The sequence below is a fragment of the Pelophylax lessonae genome, assembly GCF_965119305.1.
Source record: "Pelophylax lessonae genome assembly, chromosome: 1".
Taxonomy (NCBI): Eukaryota; Metazoa; Chordata; class Amphibia; order Anura; family Ranidae; genus Pelophylax; species Pelophylax lessonae.
In genome coordinates this window covers 14,921,858-14,945,250 of record NC_138768.1, presented here as the reverse complement: position 1 = coordinate 14,945,250, position 23,393 = coordinate 14,921,858, and the positions used below count along the sequence as shown (strand labels likewise).

The following is a 23,393-nucleotide window of genomic DNA, read 5'->3' as shown; positions in this document are numbered from 1 at the left end:
TGTCTTGTCAATGATGTCTCTATGCTGCCTCCGCTTAGCATACTGGCAATGTATACCCCGTGTAAGAGGAATGTGCAGAGCCAGCTGGTGACATGCCTGACCGCCACCGACCCTCACCGGCACATCTCCCTTCCAGAGAGTCAGGCTGATCTGCAATAGATAAACCTAGTCATGTCCTTTTTATTCTAAAGTGTCTTCTGTATGCCCTTGGCCACCTTGGCTGCAGAGGAGGAAGTTTCTGTATTCAATGTATAACAGTTGGGAGACCTAGTAGCTAAGAGTTGACATCCTTCAGGTTAGTAGGTTAAAATGCGAGGGGACCCCAGAGTGCATTGTGCTCTGTTCTTGATGTCTTAGGGGGGCTTCTAATGTCCAGTGATGGAAGTGTTGTTGTGGGTGGCAGTGAACTCTTTCCTGTTATAAACCCGGGGTCAGGCGTATAGCTGTTAGGGGATCCCAGAATGCAGAATGCGTATCTACACAAATTTCCTGTTGGATGTCTGAAAGTAAGCAGGATAGGTTGGGGAGAAAGCGAGGACCCCAGAATGCAGCATTCTGTGTGCTGTATACCTAGCAGGAGTTTCCTGTTCAATGTCAACAGTGCACGTGGAAGAGGGGACCTCAAAAGTATCTAACAGGACATGCCTGTTGGTGGTGGTGTTTGTGCTGTAGGTGAGGGTGTAGTCTGTATTGAGATACACCCAGTATTTTCCAGTTATATACCCTGCATTGTATGTGCCAGCATTAAGTGAGGAGACCCCAAAATGCAGCCTGCTCTGTCCTGGGTATACAGAGCGTTTGATGTCTGGTTTAGGTAGGGGGACCCAGCTGAGTATCTGTGGGAGTTTCCAGTCTGATGTCAGCAGTGTGGTTGGAGACCCCAAAATGCAGAACACTCTCCTGAGCGCGTATCTAGCAGAAGTTTCCTCTTACATGTCCAATGTCATTGTGGGTGGAGGGGACCCCAAAATGCAGCATGCTCCTATGATGAGTGAGCATTTGCTGTTAGCTGTTTAGTGTCAGCACTTCAGGTGAGCGGGGATCTGTAGTGCAACATTGTCTTCTTCTCTTGTCATAATCCCAGTGTCCTTGGTGTACAAGCAGAGTTTCCTGTTTGATGTCTGGTGTCAGCAGTGTAGATGGCAGGGGATCTCAGAATGCAACGCACTTTGAACATCTTACAGAGAACTCTATATATTCAAGTGTCAGCGGTATAGGTGTGAGGAGACACCGGAATGCAGCATACTTTGTCCGGTGTGTACAGGTAGAGTTCTCTGTAAGAAGTTGTGTGTCAGCGATAAGGTGTAAGAGGACCCTAGAATGCAGCATACTCTGTGCAGGGTGTACAGGTAGAGTTTCTGGTTAGATGTTCGGTGTGTCAGCGGTATAGGGGTGAGGAGACCCCAGAATGCAGCATACTCTGTGCAGGGTGTACAGGTAGAGTTTCTGGTTAGATGTTCGGTGTGTCAGCGGTATAGTGGTGAGGAGACCTCAGAATGCAGCATACTGTGCAGGGTGTACAGGTAGAGTTTCTGGTTAGATGTTCGGTATGTCAGTGGTATAGGGGTGAGGAGACCCCAGAATGCAACATACTCTGTGCAGGGTGTACAGGTAGAGTTTCTGGTTAGATGTTCGGTGTGTCAGTGATATAGGGGTGAGGAGAGCCCAGAATGCAGCATACTCTGTGCAGGGTGTACAGGTAGAGTTCCTGGTTAGATGTTCAGTGTGTCAGCGGTATAGGTGTGAGGGGACCCCAGAATGCAGCACACTGTGCAGGGTGTACAGGTAGAGTTTCTGGTTAGATGTTCAGTGTGTCAGCGGTATAGGTGTGAGGGGACCCCAGAATGCAGCACACTGTGCAGGGTGTACAGGTAGAGTTTCTGGTTAGATGTTCAGTGTGTCAGCGGTATAGGGGTGGGTATAGGGGTGAGGGGACCCTAGAATGCAGCATACTCTGTGCAGGGTGTACAGGTAGAGTTCACTGTTGGATGTTTGGTGTGTCAGCGGTATAGGGGTGAGGGGACCCCAGAATGCAGCATACCCTGTCCGGTGTGTACAGGTAGAGTTCCTGGTTAGATGTTCAGTGTGTCAGCGGTATATGGGTGAGGAGACCCCAGAATGCAGCACACTGTGCAGGGTGTACAGGTAGAGTTTCTGGTTAGATGTTCAGTGTGTCAGCGGTATAGGTGTAGAGTTCCCTGTTAGATGTTTTTTTTGTCTGATGTCTTCATTGCAGGTATGAGGGGACCCCAGAACACAGCATGCATTCCCCTTTATACCTAATGGGGGTTTCCTGATAGATTTCCAATGTGCTAGAACTCCTGGATATGTATGTCATCTTGAATGTCTTGTACCACCAGAGAAAGGTATAAGGGGGCTCTGGAATGCAGCATGCTCTCTCCTGAATATCTCCACTAACCTTAACACTTCTCTTCCCTTATTGGCTGCTGATGCTTCTGCTGTCTGTCTGTCTATCTCTTCCTGCCTCCGCCCTCCAGATCGCCACCCGTCGCACTAAGGTGAGCGCACAGTAACCCGCATTGCGTATCTGTTTGTGCACATTCACTCTCCTCTCTGTCCCACTCCTATGTATGCATCATCTTCAGGTCGTTTGAGTCCCTGTCACTCCACACACAGTGCAGACAGCATATGAGTTAATGATCACTAAGGTACTGCCTGTCAATTTTCTGTAAATTGATGCCACAATGATGTGAAGGGCACAGAGCTTTGGTACATAGAATGTGTTTCTGGTTCCAGGTAGGGTAATTCTCTATGCAGATTGCAGAAGGCTGACACACTGCATGTGATTTTTGAAAACTGTGTACTCTATTCTGAAATTCAAATGTTGGATCGATATAGAAGTCTAAAGAATGTAGTCGAATGGAGGCATTTTTTTTTTCAGGTGCTTCAGAAGTGCAATACCTGCACCTGAATTTTGGCTCTACCTCAGGGATCCTCAAACTACGGCCATCCAGCTGTTGCAGAACTACGCATCCCATGAGGCATTGTAAAACTCTGACATTCACAGACATGACTAGGCATGATGGGAATTGTATTTCCTCAACAACTGGAGGGCCATAGATTGAAGACCCCTGCTATACCTGCTTCTCATGACCATTTCAAGGGGTCTACCGCTCCATGATGGAAAACTCCCTTGACTGATATGAGGAGAGGAAGTGCTGAAATATTTGGGTGTTGAGGTCCTTAGAGATATCAGGAGCCTCTGGATTAGGGGTCTTCAAGCTATGGCCCTCCAGTGGTTCAGGAACTACAATTCTCATCATGCCTAGTCATGTCTGTGATTGACAGGGTTTTACAATGCCTCGTGGGACGTGGTGTTCCTCAACAGCTGGAGGGCCGTAGTTTGAGGATCACTGCTCTGGATGATTTATCTCTCTCTCCACTTACAGTATAACTGAAGTAGCAGTTTTTGGTTCACAAATCATACCCTAAAACTTGACTCCCGGGTTACAAGGCCTGTAGGAAAGTGATTTTGGTTAAGGATTGGAGAAGGAAAGTGATGCTGGCCACACACACACCTTACAATTTGATCTTACCTTCTTCCATACCAAACCCTGTGTGGTTTACAATCAGTGTAACCACTTCCCCTTCAGAGCAACATTTTCATTTCTCTTTGACAGCCCATTCAGTCTGGCGCGACACGACTTGGTGGGGCGACCTGTGAAGTCACGGTGCACAGCGTGCACCGCGACCTCGGCGCGACTTGCACGGACTTCATATAATTGAAGTCAATGCAAGTCGCCTCCAGGTCGCCCCAAAGTAGTACAGGACCCTTTTTCTAAGTCGGAGCGACTTGTGTCACTCCTATTAGAACGGGTCCTGTACTATTCAATGGCGAGCGACCGACCGCGACTTGTCAGGCGACCAAGTCGCCTGACAAGTCGCGCTAGTGTGAATGGACCCTGATGGACACAGCTCCAGAATCTTCTTGAGCATTGGGTTATGTTGCCCACTACAGGAGTAGGACACTAGGCAGGAAAAAAACTTGGGCAGTCCCCCTGGGCAGTCCTAGGGGGGGTATACTCCCACTTCCTGCTATAGGCATTCAGTTTTGGTTTAGCCTTTGGGAATCTTTTCTGCTGTTTTTTTTTTTCCCCACCCCTCATTTTTTGACACTGCTTTGGGACGTCCCAATGGTCAAGAAGATTCTGGAGCTGTGTCTGTCAATGAACGAAAGAGAAAATTGGATTTTAGTCTTACCGTAAAAGCCTTTTCTCTGATGTTCACTGACGGACACAGCACCCACCCCTCTATTATGGGTTATTTTTTCTTCTGACACTGCTTGCAACAAAACTGAAAGCCTATAGCAGGAAGTGGGAGTATACCCCCCTGGGACTGCCCCATAGGCGTGTTAACATTTTTTTCCATCCTAGTGTCCTACTCCTGTAGGGGGCAGCATAACCCAATGGCCAAGAAGAATCTAGAGCTGTGTCCATTAATGAACTTAAGAGAAAAGGTTTTTACGGTAAGACATAAATTCTATTTTTTTGCACACGTGTTAAAATCTGCATTTTGGCTATAAAATACTTGAAATGCGATTGGGTAGTTTAGAGCTCTAGAGAACCTTTTGAAAGAGTTGCTAGTATAGGTAGATGATTCCTAAAAGTAGTGGCGCCAACATCCCTGGTATGTATACAAAAAAGTATTTGTTTCCTCAGGTCAATAAGTGGGACTTTAAGGCAATAAAGAAAACGTATCAGCATACGTGCGTTTTGTAGATTTTATCGTAAAAGATACATGAATTTACAACATGTTTGTTTCATAAATGGTGCAGGGTGGGTGAGAGACCCATCCGTGATAGTGCAAGAAGGTAAAGAAGTGACACTTGTGAATATTTGGTGACTTTAGAAACACAAAAGTCCTGCCATCCGTCAGTATTGGATATTGCAGGTAGCGTCTCAATTTCCCACGCGTTTCGGCTTGCCTAAAGCGGCTGTGCCTTTTTCAAGGTATCACCATATCTAAAATGATATTTAGACATTTTAGACATTATAAGTGTCATTATGCACTGAATACTTAGTTTGTGTGGTATAGTTTGAATAAATGCTTACATTTTGGTTTTTTTGTGTATATACAGTTTCTCGGTCGTTGTTATTGGAACATTCCCCTCTTTTTCCCAAAGTAGTCACAAGATCCCCATAAAGGAAAGGAGTAGTGGTGATGCAGGCACTAGAAAGACCAAATTGCTGTTCCATAAATATCCATGACATATATAGAATATATAGATTCTTACCCACTTAGAGTTCACAGGGGTACTCACATGGTCCAGAGTAACTGGTTCCCACATCCGCAGTCCCTGATGAAAGTGGTGACTGTCCCTGGAATTATATGTTTATATAATATATCCAAGGAATATATTGGACAGAACATAATGGGCTTGAAAGAGAATTAAGTAAAATACCTTCTCTGTTGCCGGTCTCAGGGAAAAGCAGGGCGGTATCTCCTCTGCTTCAGTCTTAGGGGTATAAGGCCGTATCTGTATAAACATTATACATTGGGATTTGGAAATTTGTTCCATGTAGTGGTATATAATTTCATTACAAAAAGGTTTAGGTGCAAAAATACCTTGGTCCAGTGGAAGTAGGCCAAATAGGATATACGGGACCGGTGCTTATTGTTCCCTTCCAATCTCCAAGTTACAGGACTGTGTCTGTATTGCAAAAAGTAATTTGCAGGTTTAAGGAAATATTTCCTGTAAAAATCTAACAGGATTGTCCTAAAGAAAAGGCTTGTAGTGAGTTTCTACCTTAGTCCTGCAGGGGGAGACCATGTGCTGTTCAGGGAGGCTGGTTGCGTCACCGTCGTCCTAGGAGTGTTTCCTCTCCGGCATCCGGAGGTGAATGGCACTCTTCCGGGGATCCCCGGCGCCTTATATATAGGCCGCGCATGCGCATTGCTGCGCAGCGCGGTACTATATGTCAGGGCGGAAGGGCTTCAACGTCGCGTACTGCGCATGTGCCGAAGCTCCTGCGCGAGTTGCGGCGAGGATTTCCCCTGCTGCCTGGCAACTAAGGACGCCGCCGACACGGAGAGGAGGGGCCATTCGCGATGCCGTCAGGCTGTAAACAAGCCATCGGGCTCAGATGAAATGTTGGTGGCCCAAAACAGTGCCCCGCCTCGAAGGGCGGGGCTTACCGTGCCGGGGACTACTATTGGGTATTCAGGAAGGGGAATAAAGGATTCCATAACGATCCGAGTCTGTTTAACATCGAGTATATATATTCATCTCAGCAATATATCTATATCTTATATATATGCATATGTATGATTCTTTTCTATTTTGGCAGCAATAACGTACAATCATTTAAAAAGAAGGAGACAAAAAAGAAACATAGATGAAAAATTATGTAAAAAGAAAGACAGTCCCCTAAACGGGGGTATATAGGTGACTGGGGATTGCATGGATATCTGATGTCGGCCAATTGATGTAAATGGTGTTTCATAGATTGTTGTTCTTGGGATGGATAGGCCTGTCAGGTGTGACCTGTGTCTTGGGGCACAGTAATAGGGGAAAACGGTATGGGTGGTTGGATGAGAATTATAGTAATCCATATGAGGGTTGGATTGGTAGAAAATAAAAAAAAAATTAAAAAAATATATATATAAGTAAATGAGATTTGTTTGTTTGAATTTTTGAGCCTAGATAAGGCTTGTAATGTTTGACTGGTACTGATTGTTTCCAAGTACTATTAGACGGTTTTGCCCGATACAAATCCTTCAAGGAAGGGTTTAAAGCTCTCTGCTTCGTTGAGGCCAGGAGGTATAGTAGCTCTAAGGTGTCTAATCCACCTCATCTCTCTTTGTAGGAGGGTCTTGTTCCAATCGCCCCCTCTCCCCGGGATATGTATCCTGTCCAGGGCCATGAAGCTTATTTTGGGCATTTTTGATTGGTGTTTGTCTCTTACGTGTCTCCCAAGTGGGAGATAAAAGTTGCACATCTCCATGGTTGACATGTGTGTACCAACTCTTTTGCGAAATTCTTGTTTCGTTTTCCCAACGTAGAAGGCCCCACAGTTGCATTCCATCAGGTAAACAATTGCTCGAGTTTTACAGTTAACGAAATGGGTTGGCATGAACAGTTCCCCATTTGGTAAGATTTTGCTTGTACATTTAACGATGACGTGGCATTGGGAGCATCCTCCACATGGGTATGTCCCTTTATCCTTGCAGGGATCCTTTCTAGATCCATTTTTGAATTCACTATGTACTAGTGATTGCTGGAGAGATCCAGCTTTCTTAAATGTGATTAAGGGATTTTCTGGGAGTAGATGTCTAAGACTTGGATCACCGGTGAGAATGTGCCAGTTGTTTTTAATAATTTTCCTGATGGAGTCATGCTGGTTAGTATATCGCATGATGATCCTGTTGGCGTTTTCAGGTGGTTTGTCAATTGGTTTTTTGAATAAGATTTCATGTCTCTCCTGGCCATTAGCTCGATTGAAGGCCTTTCTCAGGCAGGTTTTGGAGTACCCTCTCAGTCGGAGTCGTGCAGATAGTTTGTCTGATTCAAGTTTAAAGTCATGTTGTAAGGTACAGTTCCTTTTTAGCCTTAGAAATTGACTATATGGAATCGATTTGACTAGGGCTGTGGGGTGGAAACTGTCCGCGTGCAGAACAGTATTGCCTGCAGTCTCTTTTCTGTATAGTGTTGTGTTGAGGTTAGCGTCGGAATCTTTATAGATCCAGGTATCAAGGAAGCTGATCTTGGTTTGGCTATATTGCATAGTGAAATGCATGTTGAAGGAGTTCCTATTCATGCGTTCCAGGCATTTTTTCAGAAAGTCTTCGGGTCCGTTCCACAGGAGGAAGATGTCATCTATATATCTCTGCCATAATATTATATGGCAAGAGTATATAGAGTTCTCCTCACTGTGGAGGAAGTCCTGTTCCCACATGCCCAGATATATGTTGGCATATGATGGGGCACAGCTAGTGCCCATGGCAACACCGCAGATTACTTTTTGCAATACAGACACAGTCCTGTAACTTGGAGATTGGAAGGGAACAATAAGCACCGGTCCCGTATATCCTATTTGGCCTACTTCCACTGGACCAAGGTATTTTTGCACCTAAACCTTTTTGTAATGAAATTATATACCACTACATGGAACAAATTTCCAAATCCCAATGTATAATGTTTATACAGATACGGCCTTATACCCCTAAGACTGAAGCAGAGGAGATACCGCCCTGCTTTTCCCTGAGACCGGCAACAGAGAAGGTATTTTACTTAATTCTCTTTCAAGCCCATTATGTTCTGTCCAATATATTCCTTGGATATATTATATAAACATATAATTCCAGGGACAGTCACCACTTTCATCAGGGACTGCGGATGTGGGAACCAGTTACTCTGGACCATGTGAGTACCCCTGTGAACTCTAAGTGGGTAAGAATCTATATATTCTATATATGTCATGGATATTTATGGAACAGCAATTTGGTCTTTCTAGTGCCTGCATCACCACTACTCCTTTCCTTTATGGGGATCTTGTGACTACTTTGGGAAAAAGAGGGGAATGTTCCAATAACAACGACCGAGAAACTGTATATACACAAAAAAACCAAAATGTAAGCATTTATTCAAACTATACCACACAAACTAAGTATTCAGTGCATAATGACACTTATAATGTCTAAAATGTCTAAATATCATTTTAGATATGGTGATACCTTGAAAAAGGCACAGCCGCTTTAGGCAAGCCGAAACGCGTGGGAAATTGAGACGCTACCTGCAATATCCAATACTGACGGATGGCAGGACTTTTGTGTTTCTAAAGTCACCAAATATTCACAAGTGTCACTTCTTTACCTTCTTGCACTATCACGGATGGGTCTCTCACCCACCCTGCACCATTTATGAAACAAACATGTTGTAAATTCATGTATCTTTTACGATAAAATCTACAAAACGCACGTATGCTGATACGTTTTCTTTATTGCCTTAAAGTCCCACTTATTGACCTGAGGAAACAAATACTTTTTTGGCTATAAAATACTTAAAGCCCCCAGAACCTTATTTTCTGAAAGCAGAGGCTTTGTTGAACTTAATTACCAGGCCTTGTAAAAGGTTGATAGTTGCAATTTTTTTTCCTCCTCTGTCAAGCTGGGAACGCCCGCCTGCCACTTACCAAAGGTCCTGGCTAGTTACGTAGTACGGGCTATAGAGCGTCGGAAATATTGGGAAGATAAAGGCTTGTCTAGAACCCTGGAGATAAACAGCTACTCCACGGAATCAGATTCCAAAGAGAGGCTGGAAACTGTAAAAGGCATGTCGAAGCTGGAAATGTTGTTGTTCTTATTATATAGGATTTATATAGTGCCGACAGTTTACACAGTGCTTTACAACTGGTGGGTAGACGGTACAAATACAATACACTTTAATAAAGCGGGAACCAGAGGACCCTGCTTGTTAGAGCTTACAAACCAAGAGGGAGGGTCAAGCGATAGAAGAGCATCTTTTTTGTTTTTCTCTCGGGAGATCTACAATCAACTGCCAGGCTGGGTGACGGGCTGAATAATCTAGATCCAGTGACCCCCCCCCCCCCCCAGCCCAGCCAGCAAGCGCATGCAGACCGCAGCTACACGCTAGGTCGGCACGGACTGAGGCTGGCCCGCCAGTTAAACCTCTTGCAGGTTTGCATACGATTGGGCATGGGTCTGAGTCACAGCGGTTCCTTGGCCAACAGCTCCCCTACTTCGGTGACGAGGATTCTGTTTGGTGAGTTACCTGCACCATGGATACAGTCCCCCCTCCCCCCCCCTTGGCATTTTTTTTTGGGTGAATGCGGCTAACCTCCATGGACAGTCAGACCTGCCTGCAGGTTCCCTCCTCCCATCTTTAAATCCCTTAGTGAGCTGGGCTTCCCTCACTCCCTTTCCTCCCTGTCTGGAGTCTGGTGGGGGTCCCAGGGCAGAGAATGAACCAGAGACCCCTGGGGTCTCCCCCCGCTATCCCCACTCTGTAAGGGTCCTGGGATAGTGTGTGTGTTCTGCCCTGGTAGTCTGGAGGGATCCCAGTGTAGGAGACCCTGAGGTGCATGCCCTACTGTTTGCAGTGTGGGTATAGTGCAGGCGGGTCCCAAGGCAGAGACCGGAGCAGAGTACGCAGCAGAGTCTCCCCTTATGTGTGCCCTACCTTCGGGGGTGGTCCCCTTGCAGAGGGTGAAATGTTGCAGAGGGTGCAGGGAAGATCCTGGCAGCATGCTTCAGCATTTGTAGCGGATGGTGGCCATTTTCCCTTAGTCTAACTGGTCTCCGGTTGGTGTCCATGTTTGTGTAGCCCGATGTCACAGAGTCCATTTTCCCTTAGTCTGGGAGACGCTGGAGACGATCGAAGCCTTGTGGGGATGTCAAAGCTCTTCATGTGCCCGGGACATATGAACAGGGATGGTGTCCATCAAGATGCTGGGTTCGAAATTCTCGACGCTCCTCTGGTCAGTAGGGTGAGTCCTTGGGGTTCCCTGTTATCTCTCTCTGCTGATGGGTACTATGAGCCTTGAGAGGATCCTTTAGTGGTGTCAAAAGATCGTTTTTGTACTTCAGGGTCTTCTTTTCCTTATGGAGCCTCAGGGTCACATCTCCTCCACTGACCACCTCATGGAGGAGGCAGGTCCCTCAGAACCCCAGCTTCCCATGGTTGCACTGACGGCGGCCTGGCAGTCCTTAGTGTCCCGGGTGGAAGTGGTGTGTGGGCAAAGGCCCAGGAGGAAGCCTCCCCCTGCCTTCCCCTGCTCAGTCTGTCTCCTCAGATTCGGAGTCTGATGCCGACCGTGAACGCAGCACGTCCAGGGGGACTTAATATCACACCGCCAGATCCATCTGATAGTGAGGATGTTTCCTCCATGGTCGCAGCAGCGAATGAAAAAGCGCTGGTAGACGCACTTATCACTGCAGTGCGTAAGACTTTAAAAATGGAGGATGCAGCTGATGTAGCTACGGACATGGCTGTGTCATTTGGTACGCATAAGTCGCCTCATACTCATACACAAGGTGTTTCCTTATGTGCTTTATTTTGACAGGTTTTCCTGTAAGGAATTGGAACAACCAAAATTACCCTCGGTGGTCCCCAAACGTTTTGCTGTACGTTACCCTTTTGAGGAGTCGCTTAAAAAAAGTGGACAAGTTGACCAGTGGTGTAACCCGTTTGTTTTCAGGTTGAATAAAGCTACCATGATCCCAGTAGAAGAATCCCCATCCTTTAAGGACCCCGCTGACAGGAAAGCTGAGGCTGTGGCACGCAGCATGTTTACTGGCTGGTTCGACATTGCGGCCAGTCTTTTCCTCAGCCCTGGTGTCTCAAACCCTTACTGAATGGGCCAAGCTTTTGCGCCAGGGCCTGGGGAGTGAGCAGGTCCCTGCTACTTATATTGATATAGCAGACCAGTTGGTCCATGAGCTGCAGTTTATTTGAGATGCAGCTTTGGGCACAGCTCCTGTGCTGTCAAACTTTGTTTCAGCAGGGGTGATTAGGCGCATGATGTGGCATAAGAATTGGTCCGCAGACCAAGCCCCCAAGAAACCTCTCATTGATCTGCCCTTTCAAGGCGATTGCCTGTTTGGGACTACCCTGGATGACATTATTAAGAGTATTATGGGGGGGGGGGGGGGGGGGAGAGTACCTTCCTGCCACACGGGTTTCCGGCCCCATGTACTTCTTTTGTGAGCGTTAATATCTGCAAAATGTTTCTGGGGGTATACAGAAAGGGGGGCAAAGTTTTTTTCTTGTCAGGTTTTTCAGGTCCAGAGTCTCCTTGTGCGGATTTAATTCCTGCAAAGGTTCAGGTGATGTCCAAAACTACCAAAGGTCCCCCCTATCCCTGTCCAGGGAATTGATTTACTGAAGTCTGATTTTAATTCTGACCAGGGTGGTCCTTCCTCTGGACAAATTTCAGGAACCACAGGCCGTGATTCACCGGCTGTTGTCATTCAAAGTTCTCTCCCCCACAGTTCTCTCTCCCAATTTGCATACAGGTTCTGAGTCTGGTGGTATTCACCTTCAAGACAGTTCTGTTTGCACAGTCCTAAATGCAGCTCCCCTAGCTGGTTCGGCTCCACAAGAGGATACCGAAGTTCGTGATGAGGTCATGGGGTCCTCTGACAGACGCTGCAGGCGTCCAAGGGCCATGGTAAGGCCAGTATCATCCTCGGCTGAGGCTTCTTCTGCAGTTCCTGTGAGGAATTAAGAGCGAGGATCTCCCCATCATCCCGGTGCCCGTAAATGTCCCTTGGAGGCTTCCTCTCAGAGAAGACCAGTTGTCCCAAGGGCTAATCTACCATCTTGCTTTACAGTTGCTGGTTTTATTGGCTTAGCTATTGAAAGGCAGGTACTGAGGGATTGAGGTTTGTCTGGATCAGTGATCCCTACTATGGTGAAGGCGAGAAAGTCCTCTTAACAGTAAGATATACCATCGTATGTGGAAAGCATACATTTCTTGGTGTGAGTCAGTTGGCGCTCATCCTTGATCATTTTCTGTGGCTCGGATCTTAACCTTTCTTCAATGGGTCATTGAACAGAAGTTGGCCTTGAGTACGTACCATCAAGGGCCAGGTGTCTGCCTTGGCAATCTTCTTTCAGCGATCCCTAGCCACGCACTCTTTAGTTCGTACCTTCATTCAGGGGGTTCGACATGTGGCTCCACCTTTACGGTCTCTTTTGCCGCCATGGGATTTAAATTTGGTGCTTTCGGTTCTCCAGAAACCTCCATTTGAGAATTTTCGGGAGATTCCCTTTTCTATATTATCCCAGAAGGTGACCTTCTCATGACTATTACCTCAGCCCGCAGGGTATCGGAATTGGCGGCATTATCCTGCCGCAGTCCCCATTTGGTGGTCCATAGGTATAAGGTGGTTCTTCGTCCTTGTCAATCATTCCTGCCCAAAGTTGTCTCTGACTTCCATTTGAATGAGAACATTGTGTTGCCTTCCTTGTGTCCCAAGCCGGCTCATCCCAAGTAATTTGCTTTGCATACCTTGGATGTGGTTCGTGCGATTACTGGCAGCTACTGAGCCCTTTTGGAGGTCAGACTCGCTTTTTGTTGTTACGGACGCACCAAGGAAAGGGCTGGCTGCTTCTTCGGCTACCATCTCCAGATGGATCAGGCAGATGGTGACTCGGGCCTATTCCATTAAAGGTCAGGTTTCACCTTTTTCTGTCACGGCGCATACTATTTGGGCGCTGAGTGCTTCTTGGACCTTCCTTCCTCGGTTATCAATATCGCAAATTTGCCACTTGGTCATCGGTGCATACCTTCAGCATATTCTATAAGGTAGATACTTTGGCATCTGTGGATGCTTCTTTTGGCCGCAAAGTTTTGCAGGTTGCTGTTTGAGGGGCTGTTCCCTCCTGAGGGGTGTTTTTTTTTTTCTTTAAACTTATATTTTTTCAGACGGGGCTCCTGTGACCTGGTTAAGGCTCCTGTGTCCTGGTTTAGGGTGCTTATCTTTACCCTTGGGTTCTTTTCCCCACCCCTCATTTTTTCCTTTTGGCACTGCTTTTGGAAGTCCCAGTAGTTATGATTTATGGAGCGCTGTGTCCGTCGATGAATGAAAAGAGCATGGGATGTTTGTACGTACCGTAAAATCCATTTCTCTGTGTTCGGACACAGCACCCACCCCTCTATGGAGTTCTTATACTTCTAATACTGCTTGCTACTAAACTGATTACCTGGAGCAGAGAGGGGGGTTATATACCAGCTGAGGACGGCCCATGGGCGTACCCAGGTGTTTTTTTTGTTCTGCCTAGTCCTACTTCTGGAGGAGGCAATATAACCCACTAGTTATGCTTTATGGAGTGCTGTGTCCATTGATCAACTCAAAGAAATGGATTTTACGGTAAGTACAAAAATCCAATTTTTCACAATGCTGAGGATTAATTGGGTTCCACAGTGAGTACAACCAGCATGCTTTACTGCATATACAGACTGATTTTACTGTTGTGGGTTTAGTAACTACATAGTTGTTGGGAAAGCTAAAGTTTGTACAGAGACGGTACAATTGAATTGTGATGTGTGTTGCTGGACCTCTTCACAAGAACGGTCCCCTGGATTTTACTGATTGGCTCTGCAAATTCCCATTCATTTTGGGTTGTGGATGGAAGGACCCTGTAGCAGAGTGCAGTCATCGATGCATTTGTTGGGCTCTCTGTTCTCAGAGGGAAGGCCGGCCGCTGATTGTTAGCGGGCTTTTATGTGAATATTCAATGATTCATGAATATTCAGGAACCCCCATTTACCCCATTCTGACAGATCCTGGAATCTATTGTGTGCTGAGGGACATCTATATGCAGCTTATCAGACCGGGTGAAGCCTATTGGAATATATTTACATGGATTGAATCGGTCCGGATTGTTTTCCACTGTAGTCTAAACTGCAAAGGCCAGCTTGGGGAGTAACATAAACGCAGTGTGGGGGGGGGGGGTTTGTTTTTTTCCTTATGTTTTTCACGTTCTGACCCTCATGTTCTGCACAAGGCACGTTGCACATTGAATCCAGATATGGATTCACCATCGAAGACCAGATTTATTTTCAATCCTTTGCATTGCATTGAAGCAGAAATTAAAGCGGAACTAAACCCTTCTATCCTTTGCAGCCAGGAAAGCTGCCATCTTGGCCTCGGTTTGATCTGCAGTTGCCATGGTGTTGCACATGTGATCAGTTATGACACTAGGTATTTGATGGCTTGACAGTTGGGTTGAGAGCACAAGCAAATCTGGCCGTTAGCATTTCTGGCAGTGAATGGATAATCACACCAGACCCATCATCAGAGTGCCTACTGTATGGAGAGTAGATCTCTGTGGATGAATGTAACTTGCCAAAACTGCAAATAGTCAGCCCCCAGTACCAGAGACGTAACTAGGACCTTAACCACTTTACCACCGGAGGATTTTTCTGCTTTACGTCTGGGCCACTTTTTGCGATTCGGCACTGCGCGACTTTAACTGACAATTGCGCGGTCATGCAACGCCGTACCCAAACAAAATTTACGTCCTTTTTTCCCCACAAACAGAGCTTTCATTGGTGGTATTTGATCACCTGTGCGATTTTTACTTTTTGCGCTATAAACAAAAAAAGAGCGACAATTTTGAAAAAATAACAATATTTTTCACATTTTTTTTATATGAAATTCCCCAAAAAAAAAATTGAAAACAACATTTTTTAAAATTTTTGGCCAATTTGTTTTCTGCTACATATGTTTGGTAAAAAAAATCACAATAAGCGTATTTTGATTGGTTTGTGCAAAAGTTATCGCGTTTACTAACTAAGGGAAAGATTTCTGTCATTTTTGGTGTGTTTTTTTTTTTTTTTTTGTTTTTTTTTTTTTGCGGGACTGCGACATTGCGGCGGACAGATCGGACCCTTGACTGACATTTTTGACACTTTTGGGGGGGACCAGTGACATTACTGCAGTAATCAGTGCTATAAATATGCACTGTTACTGTAATAATGACACTGGCAGGGAAGGGGTTAATTTTTATTGGTGATCAAGGGGTTAATGTATGCCTGGTGCTTACTGACGTGTGTGGGGGGAGGTGACTGAGTGACACAGGGACAGATCGCAGGTTCAGCTATGCTGAACCCTCCAATCTGACCCTGCCTGTCACTTAGGAGATCCGCCCGCTCTGTTTACACAAGCAGGCGGATGTCCACACTCGATTCCCCGACGATCGGGGAAGAGCGGCGGTGATCACCGCCTCTCCTCCCCTGGCCCGACTCCCGCTGTGACTGAATACAGTGGGAGCGAGCCTCCGGCAGCGCGCGCGCCGCCCACAAGGGGAGGAGTCCAGCGGCGTAGGTGTACGTCGCTGGACGATAACTAACCACTTTGCCGCAGTACAGTCAACGTGACTGGTCGGCAAGTGGTTAAGGGCCCCGGTGCAAGAATCCAGGAAGGGGCACCCCAGACCCCTGGCCAGGGCCCTTCCCTTCAAGCCTGGGGCTCTTCCCACTGATCCTGGGGCCCTTTACTCTAGTTGCAAGGCCCTTTATTATGGTTCCGCAGCGGGACCCTTTCACAAGTTCCCCATCTTGGGGCCTCCCCACAGTGGTGGAATGCCAGGGCCTGGTTGCAAGTGTGACCTTTGCGATCCTGGAAGTTCACCCACTGTGTCAGTCATTTTTATTTTTTGGTATTTTAATTGTATTATTATTTTATCATTTTATTTTACTTTTTTTTACAATGTCACTGACTATGACTCTGTCCATTCAGAAAAGGAAGGAGCTGGTAAATTACATATTTACCGACCCCTTCCTGGTTCTCTATTGTGACACATCCCCTGCAGCAGCCGGCAGAAGAGGGAAGGGAGAACAGTGGGGGGGGGGGGGGGGCCGGGGGAGCACACAGGGGCCCAGAGACAACAGAACACAAGTGAACTGGATAGGAGGAGTGGCGGGGGCAGCATACAGAGGAACCAATCTCCTCCATTTTCCAGGGAGAAAAAGGAGGACAGTGATTTCTCTACATGCTGCCCCCACCGCGCCTCCTATCCAGGTGTACAGGGGAGCCGCACAGGCCCCCTGGAGCATGGGGCCCGATTGCAATTGCAACCCCTGTAGTTATGCCCCTGCCAAGTACAGCAATTCTCACCAGAGTGTAATTGTTGGGCACATCATCCATTCATTGCGCTCCTGGCTGTAAGGACAGGGAATCATTGAGAATTGAGCAAGTAGAGATACAGCTAAGATACAACCTAATCACACACTTGAATATGCTGTGAGGGTGTGTAGGATTATACAAAAATATCCATAGGTCCAAAGATGTCCATGGCAGCTCCTTTTAATGAGACTGACGTTATCGCTGCAATATGTAAAGGAAACAGCAGAGGGCGCCAAGTAAGTGCAAGATATAGAAAAAGACGTATTAAAAATCAGTGACCACAAAAATCAGTGACCACTCACGAGAAGGGGCGCCAACAAAGGTGCAATATATAGAAAAAGACTTGGCAACTCAGGAAATACACAAGTATAAGAGCATGTAATCCAGCCAGTGTGGTTTGTTGTTGATCATCGGTCTTTCTTCAAGAGCCAGGAAGCAGATTCACAGCTCCTGACAGCGGCCTCTGCTTCCTGGCTCCTGAAGAGACACTGAGGTTCAATGTCCAACCTCACTGGGTGGATTACATGCTCTGAACTTTGAGCATCTCTTGTGATTTTTAATCGTCTATTTCTATATGCTGCACTTTGTTGGCACCCCCTCTCGTGAGTTGCCACTGATTTATTTATTTTATTTTTATTTTTTAAGAAGTATTTTTCTATATTCTGCACTTAGTTGGCACCCCCTGTGGTTTCCTGGCAGACAGGAGAGGTACTGTACATGGAATGTTCCTTACAAAGTGTTTTTTGCATGGTCAAGAAACATCGGCACTGCACTGTGGTGCAGAAAATCGTGTGTTATAATGCCTTAAGAGGGTCTATTCTGCAACCAAGTGAACACCCAAACAAGAAGATGGAGTGTTTGTGTGCCTGAAGCATAGAAGAGGACACCAGGGAACAGATGGGACTAAAAGTGGCCTTGTCTCACCACCAAGGAGGTTCTACATTCCCTCCACCCGGTCACTCCTCCCATAGATCATTGGGTCTGCAGATCCACATTACTGCCAACCAATTCTGCCTCTTCACAGGGACATGGGGTGGCAGACCGTTATGTGAGACCTTTTCTTCCATATAACCCCCCTTATGTCCTTTTCTTCTTCTTACATTGTGATTGAGTTCTGGAAGTTCTGTTATTATTTGCTTTACTGTCTCTTTTGCAGCCTACTCGTCCCTCCAGCTCTGCAGCCTCCAGCGGCACAGCCGGGGCCTCCGGATCTGCATCAGCATCATGTGGAGAAATCAGCAGCAGCGAGCCAAGTACTCCGGCCCAGACCCCTCTGGCTGCTCCCATCATCCCCTCCCCCTCTCTGACCTCTCCAGTGGCTCCATTGCCTGCTCCTGGGCCCAGCAAGGTAACCATTTATAGCCAATAATAATGCAGAAATAGCGTATCACTTTTTTCTTCTTTAATGCAAAACCTTACTTACAAATCGGTGTTCTGTTTGGTATTATCCATACTTCATATTATCCGTATGCCATACAGATAGTACTGGCCATTACTGGGAGGTGACCAGTTATGTCATCATTCCCTTACAGGAAATTCTCTATAGGAACTCCTTTTTTTTTTTTCTTTGCTTGGAATTGGAGGTTCTTCCCTCTCTCCGGCCATTTTGTTATTTAAAAAAAAATAAAAAATTTTCAACAAATGAGAAGAGAGAAAACAGGACTGGGAGGAGCCACGCTGTTCTCTGCGATGATGGTCTTTGCCCCTTATGCAAGTATATGAGTGTAATGAAATACTCGTAATGCCATGAAGGTCTCAATCGAATGAATAGCTAATGCTCTGGGAACCACAGCGTGATATGACATCACTGTACTGAGCCACAGCGTGATATGACATCACTGTACTGAGCCACAGCGTGATATGACATCACTGTACTGACCCACAGCGTGATATGACATCACTGTACTGAGCCACAGCGTGATATGACATCACTGTACTGAGGCACAGCGCGATGACATCACTGTACTGAGGCACAGCGCGATGACATCACTGTACTGAGGCACAGCGCGATGACATCACTGTACTGAGGCACAGCGCGATGACATCACTGTACTGAGGCACAGCGCGATGACACCACTGTATTAGTTTTGATCTTGCCAGCAACATTTATCAGGCGTTATGACTTGCAAAGAAAAGCAAAAGTCTCCATGCCAGTCAGTAGAAGCACACAGAAAAAATGCATTCTGAAAGTTCCTAAGGCATGTTTCGGCACACGTTTGTGGAAAGGTTTTAGTTTTTTCGTTTTTTTTTGCAACCCCACCAAAAAAAAAAAGTGTTTAAATAAATACAGCCTAAAAATGTTCTTTGAAAGATGAACTGTCATTTTTATAATCCTTAAGAACACCCAGAGCACAATGACTGCAGCATAGTTTAATTCCACCAAGTCCACCTGAAGCTTTCTTTGTTCAAAACCTCAGCTGCATCTGTACGGAGATCTAGAGGTTATAGATCGGCGGGGGGGGGGGGAGATTTAGATCGGGGGGGATCTAGATCAGGGGGAGGGAGATCTAGATCAGGGGGGAGGGAGATCTAGATCAGGGGGGATCTAGATTAGGGGGGAGGGAGATCTAGATCAGGGGGGAGGGAGATCTAGATCAGGGGGGATCTAGATTAGGGGGGGGAGGGAGATCTAGATCAGGGAGGGGAGGTGGGAGATCTAGATGGGGGGAGGGAGATCTAGAGAGAGGGGGGGGGATCTAGAGCAGGGATCTTCAAACTAAGGCCCTCCAACTCTTGTTGGAACTACATAGTTTGAAGACCCTTGATCTAGATCAAGGGTGGGGGGGATCTAGAGACGGGGGGGGGGGGGAGTGAGATCTAGAAAGAGAGGGGGAGGGAGATCTAGATCTGGGGAGAGGGAGATCTAGAGAGAGGGGGGAGGGAGATCTAGATCTGGGGAGAGGGAGATCTAGAGAGGGAGGGGGGGAGAGGGAGATCTAGAGAGAGGGGGGAGAGGGCGATCTATAGAGGGAGAGATAGAGGGGGGGAGGGAGATCTAGAGATAGAGGGGGGAGGGAGATCTAGAGATAGAGAGGGGGGAGGGAGATCTAGAGATAGAGGGGGGGAGAGGGAGATCTAGAGAGAGGGGGGAGAGGGCGATCTATAGAGGGAGAGATAGAGGGGGGAGGGAGATCTAGAGATAGAGGGGGGGAGGGAGATCTAGAGATAGAGGGGGGGGGGAGGGAGATCTAGAGATAGAGGGGGGAGGGAGATCTAGGGGGGGAGAGGGAGAGGGGGGAGTGGGAGATCTAGAGAGGGAGAGGGGGGAGTGGGAGATCTAGAGAGAGAGGGGGGAGTGGGAGATCTAGAGAGAGAGGGGGGAGAGGGAGATCTAGAGAGAGAGAGGGGGAGAGGGAGATATAGAGAGAGAGGGGGAGAGGGAGATATAGAGAGAGAGGGGGAGAGGGAGAGAGAGAGGTGTGAGAGGGAGATCTAGAGAGAGAGAGGGGGGGAGAGGGAGATATATAGAGAGAGAGAGAGAGGGGGGAGAGGGAGATCTAGAGAGAGAGAGAGGGGAGAGAGGGAGATCTAGAGCGAGAGAGGGAGATCTAGAGGGAGAGGGGGACTTTTAGAGAGATGTCCTAATGGTAATCTTGGGATAGTGATGGCCTCCAATCGTGGGGTTAAATTCATTCACTTCTGCTGTCTTCCAGGCTATTTTTTCGTTTTTTACACATGTTAATATTCACTTTTTTTGCTAGAAAATTACTTGTATTATAATCATTTTTGAAAGCGGAGGCCTTGGAGAATAAAATGGTGGATGTTGCAATTTTTTGTCACGCGATTTTTGTACATCTGTTTATTAAACATGCAATTTTTTAGGAAAAATTACACTTAAAATGAATTATAATACCCAATTTTTTTGTTAAAATCAAAAAGATGAGCTCGCATCAAGCAACTATATACCAAACACGTCAAGATTCAAAGTTGCATGCACCCGAGAAATGGCAACAAGCTACGGTAACTAACATTTTTCATAGGTGACGCTTTGAGAGCCTTTACAGGTTAGTAAGTGCAATGTTAATCGTGAATGCTGGCTCTGGAATTATCACTCTCTGACTTTTGTGGCGGTACTCACATGTGGTGCAATCACTGTTTATATATGCTTGTGGGAATTAAGCGTGCATTTGCTTGTATGGGCGGGGTGCTTTCCACTTTTTTTTTTTATTTTCTTTTTTTATTTATTGTATTCCAGTTTTTTTTTTGCTTTATTTTTAGGTGATTTGTACTTTTTATGGAGACATCAGGGGTCTATTATACCCTCTCCTCCCCCCAAAGCAGTTAATGTAGCACAGATCGTGCTTGATCAGCTGCTTCCCTAGCTGTACCAGCTAGGCAACGACCGCTTCGAAAACGATTAGGGAATGAATGTTCTTCCATCTTCTCTATTTGAAGAGATCCTGGGATGTTTACTATGGTCCTGAACTCCCTGGAGGAACAGGGGAGCCCGGGAACCACTGCAGGCGGCAGTGAGAGGAAGGCAGTGATTGCATGGCTGTAGAGTCACCTGGTTCACTTTTACAGGACAGCAGATCATTGACTGCTAAAATAAAAAATAAATAATTATATTAACAAGATCATGGCTGCAGTCGCATCCATGATTCTGACAGTCTGGGTGTGTATATATATATATATATATATAATTATATTACACAGTATCTCACTAAAGTAAGTACACCCCTCACATTTTAGTAAATATTTTATTCTATCTTTTCATGTGACAACACTGAAGAAATGACACTTTTCTACAATGTAAAGTAGTGAGTGTACAGCTTGTATAACAGTGTAAATTTACTGTCCCCTCAAAATAACTCAACACACAGCCATTAATGTCTAAACCGCTGGCAACAAAAGTGAGTACACCCCTAAGTGACAATGTCCAAATTGGGCCCAAAAGTGTCAATATTTTGTGTAGCCACCATTATTTTCCAGCACTGCCTTAGGGGTAATTTCTTCAGTGTTGTCACATGAAAAGATGTAATATTTACAAAAATGTGAGGGTGTACTCACTTTTGTGAAATACTGTGTGTGTATATATAGATATATATGTTTATTATAATATAATTTTTTTTATATTTATATTGCTGTGGAATCGTGTTTGCCCCCTTCCTGATTTTTTTTTTTTTTTATTCTTTTACATATTTGTCACACTCAAATGATTCAGATCATCAAATACATTTTAATATTACACAAAGATAACCAAGTAAATACAAAATGCAGTTGTATATGATAATTTCATTAACCACTTTACCCCCAGCCCTATTTCGGACACTTTTTGTTCACGCGTTAAAACCAGTATTTTTTCCTAGAAAACTACTTAGAACCCCCAAACATTATATATATATATATATTTTTTTAGCAAAGACTCTGGAGAATAAAATGTCGGTCATTGTAATATTTTTTTATCACGCGGTATTTGCGCAGCGGTCTTTAAAGCGCCATTTTTTTGGAAAAATTTTGAAAAATCACATTTCACTCATTTTAAAAAATACTAAACAGTAAAGTTAGCCCATTTTTTTTGTATATTGTGAAAGAACATATCACGCCGAGTAAATAGATACCCAACATGTTACGGTTTAAAATTGCGCCCCCCCGTGGGATCGTGACAAACTACGGTCAATAGAGATCTCAATCTGCGACGCTTTAAATTTATTTAACGGTTACCAGTTTAGAGTTAGAGTGTAGCTCTTTTTTTTTTAATTATTGCTCACGCTCTGGCGTTCGCGGCGATACCTCACATGTGGGGTTTGAACAGCGATTTCATTTGCGGCTCGACTTCCGTATACGTTTTTTTTTTGTGCGCGAGCTAACGGTGACGGGGGCGGCTAATTTTTTTTTTTTTCCCATTTATTTTATTTATTTTTTTAACTTTATAAAAGTTTTAAAAAAAATAAATAAAAATCTGATCACTTTTATTGCTGTCACAAGCAATGTAAACATCCCTTGTGACACCAATATGTGTGACAGGTACACTTTATGGAGGGATCGAGGGTCTAAAAGACCCCAGACCCCTCCACTACACTTCCCTGTATGCAAAACGCCGAAAACGGCATTTTTGCATACAGCCGTTTTTTAAATTTGCCGCCTTTGCAGCACAGTAACCCGGACGTGACGTCATGGACGCCGCCTCCGGGTTACGTCATCGGAGACCCGATCGATGCAGTTTCCGGCATTCATCGGGACTCCATCCAGCCGGCGGACGTGCCGGCTGGGTGCTCGGGGCTCCCGGTGGGGAGCCCCGAGCAAAGCCACGGAAGGCGGCGGGAGGGGGGGACGTCCCCTCCCGCCCCCCCCGGGTACCGATCGAGCGGCTCCCGAGCCGTATCGGTCGGTACCGGCGGAAAGCCGACCGTCGGCTTCAAACCACGGTACCGGTATGGTAGCTAGAGGCATCATCCCGGTATAACACCGCAAAGTTTACTGACGTAGATCTACGTTAGTATGCGGTAAGTGGTTAAGGGGGAAAAAAGCTGTCCAAACCAGCCTGGCCCTATGTAAAAAAAAAAAAAAAAAAAAATGTAATGGTCCCCCCTCCCCCCACCAATTCAGAGGTGGACTTGCTGGTGTACAGAGAACTGTGATTAACCACAATTTTTGGAAAGCTGAGTAAAATTGAACTTGCCACACCCAGGCCTGATTGCTGCCAGACCTGTTGAATCAAGAAATCACTTAAATAGAAGCGGTCTTACAAAGTGAAGCACACTAAAAGATCTCAAAAAGCAACACATCATGCCGTGATCTAAAGAAATTCAAGAACAGATGAGAAACGGTCATTGCCA

At 45.9% G+C, this 23,393-nt stretch overlaps 1 protein-coding gene across 1 annotated transcript in view; it reads left to right on the top strand.

The window, feature by feature from the left end:
• The window catches only part of DCTN1 (dynactin subunit 1), a 243,791-nt gene that overhangs the window by 145,893 nt on the left and 74,505 nt on the right, over nucleotides 1-23,393 (top strand). The window contains exon 6 of the mRNA XM_082272033.1: nucleotides 17,771-17,962. Coding sequence (XP_082128159.1) covers nucleotides 17,771-17,962 — 192 coding nt within the window. The remainder of the gene's footprint in view (nucleotides 1-17,770; nucleotides 17,963-23,393) is intronic.